We start from the raw sequence: 19,835 nt of genomic DNA on the forward strand, positions 1-19,835 counted from the left end.
TTGCTAGAGGGATGTGCTTTTAGTGATATCTCAGGGTAGCCATAATGCCTGGCCTTTCCTCTCCCCTCCAACCCCTTATTCCTGCACACTAAAGGGTACATGCTTACCCACCCTGACTGCTTGCGATACTACACACTATACATTTTTCTGGAGGTGAAGTTTATGGCAGGTGTGGGGAGCCTGCAGCCTGAAGACCCATCATGGCCTGCCAGGCCTTCCCATTTGGCCCACAAGGCCACTTTGGGAAAGCCATGCCTGTCCTCCCTACACCTGATGTCACACAAGTAAGGGTGGAGCTTGGTCAAAGCTCCCCCTTGAGCCGCTTCCAAAAGTGCCGCACAATCAGCTGGTTGTCAGGAAACTTGGAAGCGCTGCCCAAAGTAGGAAGCCAGCACAAAGCAGGATTGGTCTCCCCTGCGTATCATCTGATGGGAAGGGAGGGCAATGTCTCTAGCGCACGTGGACCCAACACTAAGCGGGATAGCTGCCCCCATTGGCTGAGGCACAGGGAGGGTGATCTTGCTTGGTCCAGGTGTGTGAAAGAGCTCCCTAAAGGAAGTGGACAGCCCTGCCCATCTGTCAGATTTAGCCCACAAGACAGATCCTGAGTCAAACAGATTCCCCATCCCTGATTAATGGTCTGTATGGAGACAAAGGACATTAATAGAATAATCTGCCACCCAAAGAGTAAAGTTACTCCTCAGGTCAACTTGTTCAAACTTCTCATTTTAGACTGAAGTTTGCATGTTGACTTTTCACAGTTTGGGTCACCCCTCACAGGCGTTCTGGCAATGTGCAACAACTGGCTGGAATACAGAAGAGACACCAAAGGCTTCAACATCTCATTCATTCCGTAAACACTTAAACCTGAGGAGGGCATTTGTCTAAACAGGACCAGGCCTTTCACAATCTCAGGCTAACTCCATCGCACAAAAAAATCCTGATAGCATACATGAACCATCCCCAAACAGGTGCACTCCAGATGTTACTGGATTACAACTCCTATCGCCCAAAAACATCTAAAGGGCAGCTGATTGGGGACATCTGCCATACATCCTCCCATTGAGCTCCCATCCTCACATTGCACAGGAGATCGGACAATAGGGTTGCTAAAACATCACCCAGGAGATTAATTGGAGGAGCCCTGCTGGATCAGGACGGACAGTTCCAAAAAGCCCACAAGGAGGACCACGAAGGCAAGAGCACTATGCTGCAGTCCCCTCCCTCCCCCAGCAACTGTGTCCAGGCACTATCCTGTACTCAGTGCTTCCTAAGCAACGGAGGCTTTAGCATGAATTTGCATGGCCAGCATTTGAACAACAGGAAAGCATACCATTTAACTCCAGGCAATTACGAACATTGGTTGCCATCATGGACCAGAAGCACCAGGAAGTGGGGGGAAGCCAGAGAACAAGTAATGGCATTAAAGAGGCCTCAATGGATTCTGCCTTGGGACAGGCATTGGAGGTTGTCTTCTGTTATGGAGCACTTGGAGATCTAAACCTGTGACTGAAGCCTTTGAGTATGTTATTTTTAAAACCAACACACAGCAAAATGGAACAAGCTGGGCAAGAACAGCCCACATGACCTGCAACCTTCCTTAGCCCTGTAAGCTTGGCTTGTTTATGCACAGCACCTCAAGCTGTGTGCAGCACCGATGTTTCATATGCGCTGTGGCCCAGAGGTCTTGCCTCAGACAGTGGACCGGCCCACATGGCCTGCATGCCCCCCTTCCAACAAGAGGATTCCATGAATTCTAACTTTACCTGCCAGGCCCCCATCTACTGGCTAAGTGAAGGTAACCTAACACCCTCACTTTGCAGGGGGGGGGGCAGCAAAAAGAAGGCCAGGTTTCCCCCCTTTTCTTCAGATCCAGCTGTTCTTGATCTTAAAAGGGGTCTATCGAACCTCACATAAATGCAAAAAGACAAAAGCAAAGATGTCCCGCAAAAGAAGGACTTGGTCAAAGATATGGATTTGTCTAATCCTTTTTAAAGCCATCTGAGGGAAGGAGCAATGTGACAGCTGATGGTGCATCTCTCAGATATTAAATTTAGTTCCACATCTGGTGCCTTTTATTAGCTGTACCTGATTAAGTTATAACCTTTTTTGGACAGCGGGAATTTTGCAACCTGTGATCCAGATAAAATGTATTTCACATGGGGCAACCCTTGATCATATAAACATGATCATCTTACTGGATCAGAGGCAAAAATGTCTATGTAGTCCAGCACTCTGTCTCCAACTGTGTGCAGTTATTTGCCCTTGAGGAAGCTCACAAGCAGGGGAAGGAAGAGCAAGATATGGATTTGTCTAGTCCTTTTTAAAGCTGCCTAAGCTACTGTACATCACCAATTCAGAAAATTAGTTACCGGACTTCCGGGAAGGGTGACTTAGCCTGTGCCTGCTTTTGGGACGGGTTCCCGCCGCAAAAGAAGCTTATTCAGATATAAATCAGTCAAAACATTTTTTTTTTTGACTGATGAAACTTCTCCCGGGCAGGGAGAAACGAAGAGATTAACCTCAAAGCCTATTTTTGTTGGGAGGACTAGATTTCATTGATTTATGAGACGAGGTCCAGCCAACAAGGAAGGACGGATTTTCAACAAGCTCTATCTGATAAAGCGACACGTTCATCTTTTCTTCAGAGAGAGAACGGACTAACAGGCAAGCACCCTTCTTTCTATATTTTTTTACTTGACTTAAACTGTTGCAGTAAAAGGAGATTTGCCAGATGGATCGGCTTTGGACATCTTTTCGGTGAGCTATAACTCTTCTCTGCTATGCACTAATTAACAGCTTATCTCTGTTTTTGTTGCAAAAAGCTGTCCTGGATTTGCATTCTAAAGATATACACAGAAGAGAGATTTCTATTCCTGATTTCTATTCTGAAGAATATTATATTGTCTGAGATTACTCTCTTTTTGGTTTATTTTATTTTGACGAATCTGTTTCCTGACGACGCCATTAATTGTTTCGATCCTGGGAACTACATTTTGTTTTTCTAAGCATAGTGAGATAAGGCTGGCTGTTCTGTTTATACTGTGATGTCATCAAGTTTGGAGTATTAACCCAATTGTTGCTGAAATAAGAAGTGGTTCTCTTATATTTTTCTTTTAAAATGGCAATCAAGAAAGTGGCTGAGAATCTGGAAGTAACTAGGTTTCAGAAAATAATGGATGAGATTGAGATAACGAAACGAACCCTGCGACAGGGTTGTAAGGAGCTGAAAATTGAATTGTGCAAAATGATCCAGGAGTTTAAAGAAATAGGGGTCCCTGTGAGAGAGGAGACCCTGGAGCCTGGAACAAACGTGGAACAGGAAAAAGATTTGGAATTTATGGATTTTAGAAATAAAATCTACTGTTTGGAATTCAATGTTATCTCTGAAGAAATTAATGAAGATATTGGAGATAAGGTTGTCAATGGCATGGATAATCTTCTGGACTGGAATGATGTGATGGAGCCTAATATGGAGAAGACCTATGGAATTAACTGCAGCCATGTGACAAGGGAAAAACTTTCAAGAGATGAGCCAGTACATTTTGTAAAAAAGAACAGAGATATGTTTTTACTGCAGTATTCCAGCAACCTATTCAGAATGGATGGCAAGAAAATATTTGGGATAGAGGAAATTCCCATTAGACTCTTACTATATGACTATGGTTATGACAGCAAGATTATTACGGAATACTGATAATGGAAGATTGGACACTGAAACTACTGGAGTTAACAAGACTATTGAAGATGGAAGATGGAAGATGGAACTAATAGGGATAATAGAATAATGGCTATTGAAATTATTGAACCTAATAGGCTCTGATGAGATGGATTAATCGAAATGTTTATTTTGACTATGGTTATGACAATAAGATTATTATAATTATTAATGAGATGGATTAATCGACATGCTTATCTGGAGAAAAATTGATAGATATATTTCTTAAAGAATTGAAACCTCTCTTTGACTTTTTGTGGAAAGAATAAAGTAATGTTTATGAGATTTGATGATTAAGTAAGATAACTACTGGAGGAAAGTGATTTTATAATATGATTTAAGAGACAGGATTGTTATACATTGTAGACCTATAACTGATTTGATCTGTGACAAATGGGAAGTTAATATTTCTATGGTTATGACAGCAAGATTATTACGGAATACTGATAATGGAAGATTGGACACTGAAATTACTGGACTTAACAAGACTATTGAAGATGGAAGATGGAAGATGGAACTAATAGGGATAATAGAATAATGGCTATTGAAATTATTGAACCTAACAGATTCTGATGAGATGGATTAATCGAAATGTTTATTTTGACTATGGTTATGACAATAAGATTATTATAATTATTAATGAGATGGATTAATCGACATGCTTTTCTGGAGAAAAATTGATAGATATATTTCTTAAAGAATTGAAACCTCTCTTTGACTTTTTGTGGAAAGAATAAAGTAATGTTTATGAGATTTGATGATTAAGTAAGATAACTACTGGAGGAAAGTGATTTTATAATATGATTTAAGAGACAGGATTGTTATACATTGTAGACCTATAACTGATTTGATCTGTGACAAATGGGAAGTCAATATTTTACTTTTTATTTTTTTTTGTCTAACTATTTTTGATTTTGTTTTTTGTCTTTGAATGTTTTATGGTTTTGTTTTGTATGTTTTATGAAAATCTGAATAAAAATTATTGTAAAAAAAAAAAAAAAAAAAAATTAGTTACCGAGTTGCCTGCATCAGTGTATTTTTGGTCATTTTTTAATTTCCTTCCATCAGCTTCACTGGGTGTTCTACTCCTGAGCAGGCAGAAGAGTCTCCCCTTGTCATTTTACAAGCCTCCATCCCATCCTTCCCTCTCCTCCTCCAAAACCTATGATGGTGCCACATATTGCCAGTCATTCCAGGGAAACTTTGAGAGTGCCTGAGTGTACGGTAAGAGCAAAAATAATGTTTCCTTCCCAAGATAATTCTATGCCCGCCGTGTAATTAACAGGGGCCTGAAACAAATCCTGTAAACAAATACTTGTCTGGATGTGAAGAAGCTACAGGAATCGGAGCAGCCCCTCAGAGCAAACCTCTCCCAGCGTTTTGATCTGAGAGCTCCTTTTTTTGACAAGGTTGCCTGCCATCTAGTGGGCGGCAACCGCCAGGTCATTCAACAAAGCAGTCACCACCACTAGATGGACACCACGAGTCCCCCACCGAAGCTAGCAAAGAATTTCAAGACCTGATTAACTGGATGGAGATGCAACATTGTTCTGAGGCATCTCCAATCTGCAGCCCTCCAGATGTTGTGGGCTGCAGCTCCATCATCCCTGACCGTTAGCCATGCTGGCTGGAGCTGGAGGTGGAGTCCAGCAACATCTGGACGACACCAGATTGGGACAGACTGCCTCAGAACCTCAGGGAGGCTGGAAAGGGCCATTCAAAGGGCTTGCATTTTCTTAACACATTTTTCTATCAAGGCATCACTGTAGAAGTTGAATCTCATTTCTACCTCGCTCACAAGGCATGGATACATTCAGGGAGAACCTGCTGGTTCTTCCAAGTGAGAGAAAAGAGGTACTTACTGCTAGTGTTCAATAGAAGCACAGAAGAAGGGGAGTTCATCTGTTCAACATCTGTACCTAGGAAGAGAAGGAAGAGATTTTTTTGAGTCTGTCCAACGGAGGTGGCATGGTCATCCAGCTTCCTATCCCTTGCACTGTCAACGGTAATTCTATGCTCACCATGTCATTTAGTGGTACTCCAGGCAATTTCTGAAAGAGAATCTACATTTCGCCCTCCCAACAGTTTGAGAGCTTGTTTAAATTGTTTGAATTCAAGCTTTTCCCAACTCAAGATCATGTGACTGAACATGTCCCAGGCTGTGGTCTGAAGACACATAAGGCCAGCTCCCTGCTGAAGCTAAGCAGTCAGGTCTGGTTGGTGCCTGGATGAGAGACCACCTGGGAACCATATGTAAGCCACCTTGGGTTTCAGAAAAGAAAGGCGGGGTATACATGTAATAAACATAAGAGGAAGGCTTCTTGACTCCAAAAAGCTTTTACGTATTACTCAGTTCTAAGACAATGAAAAAGGCCTGGATTGGCAACATCAATAATTAGAATTCTGTGTTCAGTTTAGGTGGACAATGTGGAGCTGGAAAAGTGCTCAAAAGACCAGCTAGAGTGATCAAGAGGCTGAAGCATCTACCAAACAAGAAAAGCCTACAATGATTGGGGCTTTTCCACTTAGAAAAAAAGAGCTTGCTATGCTGTGCTGAGCCAAGCCATGGTTTGCTTTAGCATATCATCTGAAACTGGGCACATGGTTTAGCTCTCTCCAGACTAACCATGTGCTATAACCAAGATTTATCCTACAGCTTACAGCTCATGGTTTGTCTGGAAGAGCTAAAACATACTGTTCTGCTCAGCACAGGAGCAGAACCACCAGAGAGGAACACAGCAATCACAATCTCCACTCCAAGAGGACACACACTCCTGCTGGGAGGAAGGGCGGAATACAAATTAATTAAATAAATAAATAAATAAATAAATGTTCATGCTGAGCCACTGGCGGTGACCGACCAGGAGAGAGACCTCGGGGTTGTAGTGGACAGCACGATGAAAATGTCGACCCAGTGTGCGGCAGCTGTGAAAAAGGCAAATTCCATGCTAGCAATAATTAGGAAAGGTATTGAAAATAAAACAGCCGATATCATAATGCCGTTGTATAAATCTATGGTGCGGCCGCATTTGGAATACTGTGTACAGTTCTGGTCGCCTCATCTCAAAAAGGATATTATAGAGTTGGAAAAGGTTCAGAAGAGGGCAACCAGAATGATCAAGGGGATGGAGCAACTCCCTTACGAGGAAAAGTTGCAGCATTTGGGGCTTTTTAGTTTAGAGAAAAGGTGGGTCAGAGGAGACATGATAGAAGTGTATAAAATTATGCATGGCATTGAGAAAGTGGATAGAGAAAAATTCTTCTCCCTCTCATAATACTAGAACTCGGGGACATTCAAAGAAGCTGAATGTTGGAAGATTCAGGACAGACAAAAGGAAGTACTTCTTTACTCAGCGCATAGTTAAACTATGGAATTTGCTCCCACAAGATGCAGTAATGGCTTGGATGGCTTTAAAAGAAGATTAGACAAATTCATGGAGGACAGGGCTATCAATGGCTACTAGCCGTGATGGCTGTGCTCTGCCACCCTAGTCAGAGGCAGCATGCTTCTGAAAACCAGTTGCCGGAAGCCTCAGGAGGGGAGAGTGTTCTTGCACTCGGGTCCTGCTTGCGGGCTTCCCCCAGGCACCTGGTTGGCCACTGTGAGAACAGGATGCTGGACTAGATGGGCCACTGGCCTGATCCAGCAGGCTCTTCTTATGTTCTTATGACTTGCATTAATGTGACATGCAAACCAGGCTGCCGCCTTGAGGCAGGTATGTTGAAATATGTTAAGCTCCCACCTATACTTTCCTAATATACATGTAATCACACTGGCAAAAATACTGATATGAATTGAAACAGAAACCTTAGCTGAGAAAGTGGGAACAGAATGTTTTTATACTGCACAAGTTAGTGAACCTCCCATTTTCACATGTTCATTTCAGCAAAATTGTGCTTTTGTTTTAAAACGTTAATTCACATTTTCCTGTTGTTTAAAACCATGTTAATGCTTCTTCAGCCCACATTTCAATGCCCCTTCCTCATAATTGCTCTTCCAGAACTGCTGCATAAAAGGTTGTGTTTCTGCTGAGAGATAAGAGTTTTGTAATTCATGCACGTAGCTGTGTCTTGCATTCTCTGTACCAGAATCCCTCAACTCCAGGACTTGCCAGAACTTAGAACTCTGCCAGTCACAGAATCAGTCCTGTGAAGTGGCTGACCCCCAGAGCTTGGAAAAGTTACTTTTTTGAACTACAACTCCCATCAGCCCAATCCAGTGGCCATGCTGCCTGGGGCTGATGGAAGTTGTAGTTCAAAAAAGTAACTTTTCCAAGCTTTGCTGACCCCACAGCAAAAGATTACAGAAGTAATTAAAAAAGACAGATCTCTGCCGGTCTGGGGCCTCCTTCAGAAGAAGCTTATCAGAAGCAAACTCCCAATTCAAACAACTGGAGAAGATGGAGCCACAGAGCCAAGAGCCCCCTGACCTTCCAAGAGGAAAACAAGGCTTCAAGCTCCAGGATTTCTCAAGATCATCTGGAGGAACATTGCTAGTTGTTCCCCACATTACAGAGGCCCAAGTGGCCTCTAGAAGTCAGGCATACAGCATCACCAGTCCCATGCTGTGGAACTCTCTTCTGTGAGCTTTTGCCTTTCAGGTGTCTCTTGAAGACCTTTTTTATGCCAACAAGGCTGTACTGTTTAAAATGTTCCTGATTAGCCAGTCATTTTACTGATTATTCTGTATTGTTTTATAATGGTGTTCTATATTTGATTGTACAGATATTGCTGTACACCACCCTGATGTTTTGAGATGCTGGTATATAAACACTTTTATAAATAAAACAAATAAGGCCAAAGAAAAGAGCAAGTTAGTCAGAGGGTGTCTGTTCAACAAGAGAACTCGGGAACTTGACAAAGCTCTATGTAGCTGAAGAACCAGCTAGCAAAAGGGATAAATAGTGGCTCGCCATCTTTCCCTTGTACACCACAGGCTGTCATGTTTCAGAATCAAGTTATATAAAAAAGTCAGACACACAAGGTGTTTAAAATGTTTTAAAGGGGTTGTGCTGGAAATCAGGACTTGCCAATCTGTTAAAATTCTTTAAGCATTACTCTAACATTAGCAGAGAAACTAACATAATCCCATGGAGTGCTTTGTGGAACCAAGGCAAAGAATATGTTTTTGGATGCCTGGTACCCATTCTTTATATGTTACAAGACAATGTGGATCTATAATTCCTCCCGCAGATCTTCTTGGCTTGGCTTCCTCCCAAGACACATGTGGCCCCTGGAATGAGAGGATCCTACAATTTTCAAGATGTACTCCTACATATATTTTCCTTCTTTTATATTAATGATGCCACACACATAATGTACAGAGTCAGGTTTTGTTGTATTGATGTTTTCCTTTTTATTGTGTATATGCTTAAAAATGAGGAAGAAATATTTCTAAAAAAAATATTTAACCATTAGTAAAATGAGAGACTACTCACCAAGCACTGCCCTCCTGCAGCCTCCAGTAACATATTTCAAGGCCCAAGCAGTAAAGCCCCTCTATCAACGGAGAACAAGCACTGCTAGTGGTGGGCAGAAACTGCCCCTCCCTCCCAACTCATTAGTTAAACCTTAATAGCCAAGCACATGACAGGGCTAAAAAAGAAAACAAGTGAGCCAAGATGGGCAGGGGAAGGAGTCTTGAGCTCTGGATGTTTCTCCACAGCTGCTCAAAGCAAAGGGAAAATTACACTCCCAAGTTCCGGCTAAATTCCACTGAAAAGTTGAGATTTGTAGTTTAACACCTATCCTATAGCACAAGGAGGGGGAACCTATAAGATCTATACCCCTCCCCGATGTTGCTGGACTACAACTTACATTGGCTCCGCTGGCCAAAGCTGATGGGAGTTCATCTGGGCAGCACCATAGTTTCTCCATCCCAGCAGCTGTGAAACCTCTGCCAACTGAGTAAGTTGCTGGTCCTTCCTTCCTGGCCACAGCTGCAGCTGTAGGTCTCTGGTATCTAAAACGTTGTGGCAAGTGTGGGGAACTTTTGACCCTCCAGATGTTGCTGAACAACAATTCCTATCGGCCATGCTTGCTGGGGCTGATAAAGAGTTGTAGTCATCAACATCTGGAGGGCCAAAGAGTCCCCATTCCTGTGTTGCGGTAACCAACTCAACTAGATGGCATAAGTCTAGAAGCAACCTCAGAATTGATTTTCCTCAAGGGCATCTTAAGACACAGACAGGCTCACCTATCTTCCCTCCTAAGACATTTACATGTTTTAAGGTTCAAGGCACCCTCAGGGCCCAAACAGCTGTTCTAGCAACTTCATACAAAGGCAAATTTGTACCACGGAATCATTTATGTGGCTTGGGGGAACATCTGAGGACCAATGGCACAATTCCAATGTTTTAAACTGGCATGAGGTCAACTATGTCAACTTTCAAAGGAGCCATTCAACAGATGGTCTGCCAGAGGTTATCTGCTGCCATTTGGAAGAGCTAGGGTCAGCTGCCTGAGGATTCTGTCAGATGGTAGGGAGAAGAGCCTTTGCAAAAAGCCATCCACAACATGAGGGGAAGAATGGATCATTTGGAACAGTCTCACATACCTGCAAAGGTCTAGAATAATTTAGCAATAATCGTTTCATGCTCTGTATTGAAAGACTGAATTGAATATGTAGGCTCCTGAAATAAGCTAGTCCTGAGGAAGACAAATGTAAAGGTGAACAGAAGGTTCCAAAGTCCTGTTAAGAGCGGCCAAATTAGCCCATGCTCAGCTCTTTAAAGAGTGGCACTTTCAAATTAGGTTCACACTCTCTCATGGCAGGAGCAGAACCAACCCCCAGGGATCCACATGGCCCTTTCTTCTTCCTAGCAGCACTTCAAACGAAACTTAATTTATTGCACACCAACTGAACTCAGCCGTGTTCAGTGTGCAAAACTCTGCATGCTCTGCAGTGTCAAAGCACAAGCTACCCTAAACTCACTAAGTGACAGCCTGGCTGTCCTTTCTGACCAAAGTCCTTAGGTGTAAAAAGAAAGATTTAGAGTCTGCAAAAGATTTGGGAAACTGGTCTGCCGTAAAAGGAGAGAAGAACAAAAGTATGCCTGGCTCTGAAGACCAGCTGTTGCCAGTCTAGCTTCTTGCCCTTTGCCCTTTCCTCTGGCCAATAAGTGAACAGCACCAATTGTTGTCTTGCATTATGTACTGTTTACAAGGCCTGAGTGGCATGAAAGGAATTAATAATTTAGCTCGCAGAGCTGATGACCTTTATTGGGGTGCCTCCTATTTGCTGCCGTGAAGCCACAGGGTAGCTTTAAAGAGTTTCCTACTTTACAGCCTAATTGGGTACCATAACATAAATCAATTATTTCTCCTGTTTTAAGTAACAATGCTACCTATTCTTCTCTAGTGCTCCAGCTCCAACTCCCCTTGGGTCATGCCTGGCCTTGTTCTTTGAGTTTTATAGCTATATAGTAAACACGGTCAAGAAGAAAAGTTTGGCCAGCACTGCAGGATTGGGGCTATTTGGGAACACTGCAGGGGAGAAAAAGGTTGCCCTGGCTTGAACTTCTCCTGACCTTTGACTGGCCTTGCCCCCACTTATGCTAATGGAAGGGGTAGATAGAGGTCCTCCTCCCACAGAAATGAACTTAGCCTGAACCTGTGACAGAGCAGTTGACTTTGAAGGCCCCAGCTGGGGTGATGCTCTGGCTACCCCACAGATGCTTAAGTGAGTAGCCAGTACTGACCCCCAAGATGCTTTGGGCTTCTTTTCAAACAGACATTCCACACATATCTTTGTTAAAACTGAAGACAATGGAATCTAATGATCTGGCAAAGGAAGACATCACAAGAAGCTAATGTAGTCCTGATAGCATCAGCAAGGCAGATAAGAGACCCAACAGGCCATTTCTAACACGGGAATATAAACAATCATTTAAAATAGTGGCACCTTACATTTACAGAGTAAGAAGAAAAGAGTAGCCAGGAATGAGAAGGGCAGCAATCGTTTCCACAGGGCTTGTAACCTTGAAACATTTGGGGCTTTTTAGTTTAGAGAAAAGATGAGTAAGAGGTGACATGATAGAAGTGTATAAAATTGTGCATAGCATGGAGAAAGTGGACAGATAAGTTTTTTTCCCACTCTCATCAAACTAGAACTCCTGGACATCCAATGAAGTTGAACGTTGGGAGATTCAGGACAGACAAAAGGACTTCTCCACACAGTTCATAGTTAAACTATGGAATTCGCTCGCACAGGAGGCAGTAATGGCCACCAACTTGGATGGATTTAAAAGAAGATGAGACAAATTCATGGAGGAAAAGGTGACCCATGGCTACTAGTCATGATGGCTATGCTCTGCCTCCATAGGCGAAGGCAGTATGCTTCCAAGTACCTGTTGCTGGAAACTGCAGGAAGGGACAGTGCTCTTTGCACTTAGGTCCTGCTTGCGGGTTTCCCATGGGCAGCTGGTTGACTACTGTGAGAGCAGGATTCTGGACCAAATGGGCCACTGGCCTCATCCAGAAGGCTCTTCTTATGAAACCCCAATTCCCAAGGGGGAAAAAAAGACATCTTCACACTTACTGGAAAGTGGATCATGCTCAGATGTAGGCTCTCGGCAGAACCCTGAAAAAGAAAAGAGCCATCCTTAGTGGGTGCTTTAAATAGGGACACTTTCCTGACAGTTGGCTTAAAAGTTGTCGCTTACCTCCCCTGTTGTCAAAGTACTAAATTATTCATGATTTCCTGCGTCTACTGGCCACACTTGGCCATGAACTGATCACTTCCTGCCTCCCACCCCTTATCACCTCCCTCCAAGCCAGGGACTGAACTGGGAGGCACAGAACCTTTTCAGCCCAGCTGCCTGGGGGCACTTCTGTTGTTCCCCAAGCAAGGCCCTGTAGCTTCTTCCCTCTTCGCTAGGGAAATACTTGAGGCCTTCAGTTCTCCAGGTTTTCTGCCAGGTCCTTTAAAGGCCATTCTTAGGATGGAGAGCAGATACTGAAACAACGCTAAGACATTTTGCAAAAATGGGGTAAGAAAGGCAAAACGGGGTGGTGGAAGGAAGCCTTAAGGAAAGGGCCAATGGGACAGCATGCTGCAGGAGATACTGCTAGCTGCAAGCATGCCAGAAAGGCATACAGGGGGTGGAGGCAACAAGGAGGACTGTGTTTCCTTAAGCGCTTCTTCTTGAGAGCAAGGGAAGCAACTGCCAGCTCAGAACACCAGAGTGCCACTTGCCTTACAGAATAAAGCTACGGGCTGAACCTAAACAACTTACTTGACCTTAACAGAATGTGGTTGGTTTATGAATCCATGTTGCTCCCAAAGTGATTTACATTCAGTTGTCAGTGTCAGGGTAAAGGATGAACTACCAGTGCCAGTCCTGAGTGACTCTGGCAAGCCACTCTCCATTTTGCTTTCCCCCTCCCTGGGAAATGACACCCTCGCAGTGATGCATGGAGGAGCACACAAGGCACATTTCAGACCCTCCCACATTGCTCAAGTCTGCCTCACTATTATAGGGTGATGCCAGAAGGCAGGATGAGCTTTCAGTACAGAGAGGCTGAATGGGCCATGTCATTGGAGAGGGAAAGGGTATTCAGCTATGAGTTTTATCCAATGTTAGAGAAGACCCATTGAAATTAGTGGTCATGACTAACTTGGGTCCATTAATTTCAATGGGTGTACTGAGAGTATAACGTAGCTGGATACAGCTATGCCTTTAAGGCAGCCAACCCAGGGGTTACACTCTTCACAGCTTATAGAAACCAGCCTTTTATACACAGAGCACGAAAGGCACAAAGGCTCAGCAGTTGTCTACTCAGAAGATTCCTTGGTCATACTTTTCTTCAGTCTCCGTCAAAACCAGTTAGGCAACAAGGAGATGCATATTTCTCAAGCCAACTCCAGGGTAATATTCACTGGCCACTGCAATCAATGCCAGATCACCTTAATTCTGTGTTGCCAACCACTTTAACTTCACCATCTCCGGAACTGAATTTAGTCATTCTCCTTGAGTGCTTAAGGACAGATTCTACCTATTTACTACCTTCTCTCTCTCTCTCTCTCTCTCCCCCCCCCGCATTACTGACCTGGGCATAATTTAAGTAGCTACCACCCAAATCCTACCGGGGGGGGGGGGGAAGGATGTGTGCTTTAGCAAGGAAGCCTGTGAGCAGCCAAACTCTGCAACGGTATTCCACAACAGAAGAGGACCTAAAGGGCATTTGAGAACAGTTCTTTGGCAGAGCAAATCCACGGATCCAGACAGGAGCAAAGGGCATTTCCATTCAAACAGGTCAATTATAAGAACTTGGTAACTTTAAGAACTAGCGCCCAAGTTTGCTCACTTTCCACTCCCCCCCACTACCCTTCTCTCTACCTTTTAGACTGTACGCCTGCAGGCAGGAACTGTCTTGCTATTAATCTGGGAGCCTTTTCATCTGAAGAGCGAGGGGGAAAGGCTTAAAGAAAACAAGCCTGCAAATGCAAGAGCTTGTAAGCCTTTCTGCATCTCTTGAAAGCCCACTTCTACAACAGCACTAGCAAGACCAGTTTGGGATGAGCAGCATATGGACTGGGTGAGAAGCGCAGTGGAGGCACCATGCAAGGTGGGGAAAGGTCCTCAGAGTCTGGCTGTCCAGCTCTATTCCATCTATATTCTGTACCAGACTGATCCTATCAATAAGAAATATGTTTCAAGCTCTGTTGCCCTTATTCAGCACTGCATGCAAACCCGACTGTTATAAGGGGACTTGTTTGCAAAGGGCCAGTTGATGAACAATCAAAGAGGAAAACCTCGGCTGAAGTAAGGGGGCACACTTTACAGCTGTCTCATGGAAAGCAAGCCAGATGTTCCCTTCAGCTGGAATTCCACATCCAATACAGAAGGGGGACACTGCCTTGAACAAGAGCCTTTCCCAAGCCTGACCCAGCTACAGGAACAGGGGGCAAACACTGCCATACAATCATAACAATATGACGTAGCCTGCTTAAATAGAACTTAAAAGTAGCTATGTTAAATCTGCTGAAGCAAGAGGGCGGCTCCTTTGAAACCTTAAGGAATAACTCAGGGATTATGACAAGCAATTACTACGAAAGCAAAAAATGTCCACAACAGAAACTAGCCCTTTTTGTGAACAGATCATGCCTCATTCAAGCACCACTTTCTCTGGGGACCCCCAACAACAAAGCCCGGAAGGGAAGCAACTGCCTACGCTCCAAAGGGCCATGACAGAAGCACCTACAGATTCAAAGTACAGAGGCAGTCAGAAACAAAGTGACTGGAGGAGTCTCCAGAGCAGCCCTTAGGAGTCATCACATGGCATGGATGAAGCCTGGAGACAAAACAATCTGGCTGGCTTCGCCCCCATCCGCTCTTCTGGTAGCAGCTTCTCCCTGGGAGAGTCAAGGGTCTTCCTTCCCTGCCTGACGACAATCTCTCAGAAGAAAGGTAGAGGGCTAAGGGATACCAAACCCAAGACTTCGCTGTTTCTCAGAGTTGTGTCCCCCACCCAGTTTTAACTGTGAAATGCCCATTTTTTAGAGAGAAAAAGACTCATTCATACATTTGAGAAAGCTGAGGGATCAAAGTCCAATGATGTTAGCCAGCAATGAATGTCTCAAGCACTGTCCACATTACCCTGGACTCAAGCTAAAGGAAGCCCACTGATTGACAAAGATGTTAAAATCTTCAACTTTTCACCCCAGAGATTTTAGGGCTGAAACACCGCTAATTAATCAGATACAGTGAATAATCTCCAGAGAGATTTTGCTGTCTTTTTTAGAGATCACATGAACTTGTCAAGCAGAGCAAAGCATTAAGGCAACAACCAAACTAGGCTTAGATGGATTTGGTAGGAATTTCAGTCTCCTTCAGGCCACATCCACTCTAATTGGGGAATGGGTGAAAGAAAGAGTTCCTGCCTTGCCTTCCCTAAACGTATGTAAATACACACATATATATGCATATACCAGGGCTGTGGAGTTGGTACACCAGACCTCCGACTCCTCTATTTTTCTACTGTCCGACTCCGACTCCTTTTTAAATGGCAAATGTATATTAACTAGTAATAACAAATTTACTGTAGTAAAATGGTAGCACAAGGCATTTCATCACCACCACCTGAATCCAGAGCTTGGAAAAGTTACTTTTTTGAACTACAACTCCCACAAGCCCAATCCCTGGGGCTGATGGGAGTTGTAGTTTTAAAAAGTAACTTTTCCAAGCTCTGGATTCTCATGGTGGTGATGAAATGCCTTGTGCTATCATTTTACCACAGTAAATTTGTTATTACTAGTTAATATACATTTGCCATTTATGAAGGAGTTGGAATCGGTACATTTCTACCGACTGCGACTCCACCCAAAATTTCTCCCGACTTCGACTCCACAGCCCTGGCATATACGCATATACGCAAATACACACACACACACACACACGCACCTCTGAATCCCTCTTAGAAGCATATTGCTTATGTCTTTGTGCTGATTGTTTATTCTCCCTGTGAAACTCTTTGCCATGGAACTGAGTTGACCTTTTTTTTTAAAAGGCCAAATCCACCAATTTGCCAGAGTTTGGCTTAGTTTTTCAACACAATCTGCAAAGCCATCCTTTTAGGTTTGCCTTCTATTCATAGGGTAGCCATAAGTCGGGATCGACTTGAAGGCAGTCCATGTCAGGCATTTTCAGAGGTTAGGTGGCACCTTTCCTGCAGTGCCCACCCCATCTCTGGCACGCTGTCCCCAGGCTTTTAAAAGTAACCCCTCTGTGATATTTCTATTGCCATTGATTTCACTGGTGTTTTTATATTTTCCTTTTAAAAATGCCTATTTTTAAAATTTTACTTGTTCTTTACTTGACCATTGGCAATGCTGGCTGAGGCTGATGGGAGTTGTGGTCCAACAACATCTGGTGGCCCACTAGTTGGGAAAGGCTGTTCTAGTGTTATGCAGCAACCTGCTTCGAAAGTAAGTTGTAACTTACAGAGATAGGATAAATGTTTTGAAGAAAAGGAAAGTAAATTGCTTTTCCACAGAGCCAGGCTGCCTCTAGCAGGTCTGAATTGCTCCAGCGGCTGTCCTTGCACACAAAGTGTGGAAAGCCTGATTAAGTCATCATATTCAGGGCTATCATTCTGATCTTTCCTCCTTACAAGGAGGCCCAAAGCACACCACTGGAAAGTGACCTGCAGGTCAGGCCTGCATGCTCAGAGTCAACAGCTGGGGGTGCAGGAGCGGAAGCACAACACCCTCATTAATGCCAACCGCCCAAAGCAAGAGAATAGGACAAGAAAGCCAAGACTCACACAGCCCCATCTGAAAAAGACCCAAGGATCCTGAACTCAAAAAGCCCAGATTCCAAGAGGGGCAGGACATAGTGCCCAAGGCACTGGGGCAGGGCTTGCATTGCACCTTCCTTTGATAAGAGGCAAAAAGAATTCCCAGGTTCATTCCATGCAGCCTCTCTGCCAGTTCCAAACTAATTCCCCCCCCCCAGGCTGCCTACATGTCATCCTAAAGGGCAACTATTTTGAAAGACCTGCAGCTATCATAAGGAAGCCAAGAACGTCCACACAAGTGCTGCACAAAACACTCACTTTGCATGCTGAGTCACACAACTGAAAAACTGCAGCAGTTCCCCAGCTCATGAGGGGTGTTCTTCCACATACCTCTCTGTGCTAAGCAAGTCTACCACCCCTGCTTTATGTCCATTTTGAAGTTGAAGAATTGCCATGTGGTCTTGCTGTGCCAATGCTTTCCCCCTCTGCACTCAGCAAAAAGAGGATGTAGAGGAGTCTTCTTACAGCCCACGTCTGATCCCTTGAACCTCTGGACATTTGACAAAGCTCACACTTGCATGCAATTTCCTTTCAGCAGTTACTCAAGAGTAACCGCTGCCAGAGATCCAGGCAGAGGGCTTTTGCTCCCTCCACTCATCACAGGTGGCCCAAGTTCCGCTTGGCCAGTGTTGTGGAGCCCGACCTCATCATCTGAGCATAAGGCCAACTGTCCTGGCCAGAACTGAGCATAAGGCAAACTGTCCTGGCCAGAACGAGCATTCAGACACAGAACAGCTTTTGGCTCCTCTGAACAACAGCTGCAAAAGGGCAAGGTGCAAGGGGCTGGCCCACAAGCAGGAGAGATAAGCTGACTGGATGCTGCACAGCAACGAGGAGCAAAAACAAGGCTGGGTGGCTACAATGAGAGGGAACAGAGAATGAAAATCACTATCAGGAAACAAGACAGATTTGGAACACGGAGAGCGCACAGCTCTGCAGTGGCCACTCCATAGGACTCTTTGGCATTTCCTCAAAGAACCAGAGAGGGGCTTCATGGTAGCACCTGCTTGAACCACAGAAGATCCCAGGTTCAATTTTCAACATCTTCAGGTAGGGCTGGGAAAGACACATATGCACACACCCGTCTGAAGCCCTGGCAAGCTGCTGCCGGTCAGTGCTGACAACAGTGACCAAATGGACCAATGGTCTGATTTAGTACTGTATAAGGTAATTATAGACCTAACACAAAAGCAAACTGCATGGATGCCCATCTAAACAATGTGGCAGAAGACAACAAAAGGGAGCTGACAATTTATAGCCCTCTCTCTCAAGAAGTGGCTCTGAATGCCCACTAAGCCTTACCAACCAGTGGAAGTTACAAGTGGATTCATCACTTCTGATCTGAACAAGCACAGCTCGGCAATGCAAATTTAAAATGTTTTAAAATTATAGTCTGACACTGTATTGACCCGGTTCTGCAGAAAATGGGGGAAGGGATGCCAAACAAAGCACTAGCTTAAAGTAATGTGTGAAACTACATTCTGATCTCTTTCTTTGATCAGCAACCAGCTTAGGAGAGCAATAAGCTCACTGCAGGCACTACGATGTTTCAACAAGACTTTTAAGTTGAGACCTATCCCAGTCTGTGTCTGTGTCGGAATTGCTTTTTAATATTTTTTAAACCTTTTTATTTAAGATATTTTTTAAGCTTTATAAAATAAATGTTTTTAAAGTTGTTTTGTTTTAATGTATTTTAAGGTCTGTTTTTACGATGTTTTAAAGTGTTTTTAGTGCTTTTGTTTGCCGCCCTGGGCTCCTGCTGGACGGAACGACAGGATATAAATCAAATAATAAATAAATAAACAAACAAACAAATAAATAAAGTAGCTAATGTAGTGCACTCTAGTTGTTGCTGGACTACAACTTCCATCGCCCTAATCATCGACCATGCTGACTGGTGTCGATGGGAACTGGGAGTCCAATGGCATCTGGACAGCACCACGTTGGCTACTTCTGATATAGAACATCTATCCCAATGTCTACACCAGAGCTTGGAAAAGTTACTTTTTTGGACTACAACTCCCATCAGCCCACTCCAGTGGCCGTGCTGGCTGGGGCTGATGGGAGTTGTAGTTTAAAAAAGTAACTTTTCCAAGCTCTGGTCTACACTGGCCAGAAATGAAGATAATCAGCTGCAATACAGAGTATGATATTTTCCTACGTACAGCATAATGCGTACTGCGCCCTTAAAGCACTCTTCATCCTCTATAGCCCCGAGGAGCAGCCCTGCTAGCTTTGTACACCCTTGCCCAGCTTCAAGCTGACCACTGGCAACAGAGACAAGTGACTGGGGAGAAGGCCAGGAATACACAGAAATAAGACTGATCACAAGCATAGGCCTGGACTACTTTCCTGCTACTTTCCAGTAGTGAAATCAAGAGGTACAAAGTCCTGTGAAAGGGTTCTCTTTGATTTCCATGCTCTCCCAAAGTCAGGTGAGCAGAAGGAACAAGTGGTAACAGCTGACTCCTTCTGGTCCATTTTGTGTCGCGTTCGACTGTAGACCAAAATGAACACATAATCTGTAAGTGAATCAAGCCGCTGTCCCACTTTTTAAGAACCAAATTCCAAATGCACTAGGACCTCCTTATCTCCAGTTCCAGAACAACAGGCCACAGACTGACCGGGGAAAATTCTCCTGCTAGCCAGAGCTTCTTGACCACTGGTTTGGCTCACCACTGGCTCCAAGCAATAAATACCTTCATGTCACGTCCTGACAGCTTTTATTATGTTTGCAAATGAGATTAGCAGTAAAACCCTTGCCTGTTCAGACTTGCCCAAAATGTTTTCCCTGTACTTTCTGCCTTGGTCAATATCA

The 19,835-nt window shown here is 44.0% G+C and overlaps 1 protein-coding gene across 4 annotated transcripts in view; it reads right to left on the bottom strand.

Annotated features, from left to right (window-relative positions):
• NR6A1 (nuclear receptor subfamily 6 group A member 1) overlaps positions 1 to 19,835 on the bottom strand; it is a 132,702-nt gene that overhangs the window by 99,881 nt on the left and 12,986 nt on the right. For 2 of the 4 annotated variants that reach the window (XM_061604108.1, XM_061604109.1), the window contains exons 2-3: positions 12,258 to 12,299; positions 5,581 to 5,637 (exon numbers count right to left, since the gene is read on the bottom strand). The exons of 1 other annotated variant lie outside the window; for it this stretch is intronic. In XM_061604108.1, the coding sequence (XP_061460092.1) occupies positions 5,581 to 5,637; positions 12,258 to 12,299 (99 nt within the window). The remainder of the gene's footprint in view (positions 1 to 5,580; positions 5,638 to 12,257; positions 12,300 to 19,835) is intronic. One more of the 4 variants, XM_061604110.1, reaches the window with a different exon arrangement.

The sequence above is a fragment of the Rhineura floridana genome, chromosome 20 (genome assembly GCF_030035675.1).
Source record: "Rhineura floridana isolate rRhiFlo1 chromosome 20, rRhiFlo1.hap2, whole genome shotgun sequence".
Lineage (NCBI taxonomy): Eukaryota > Metazoa > Chordata > Lepidosauria > Squamata > Rhineuridae > Rhineura > Rhineura floridana.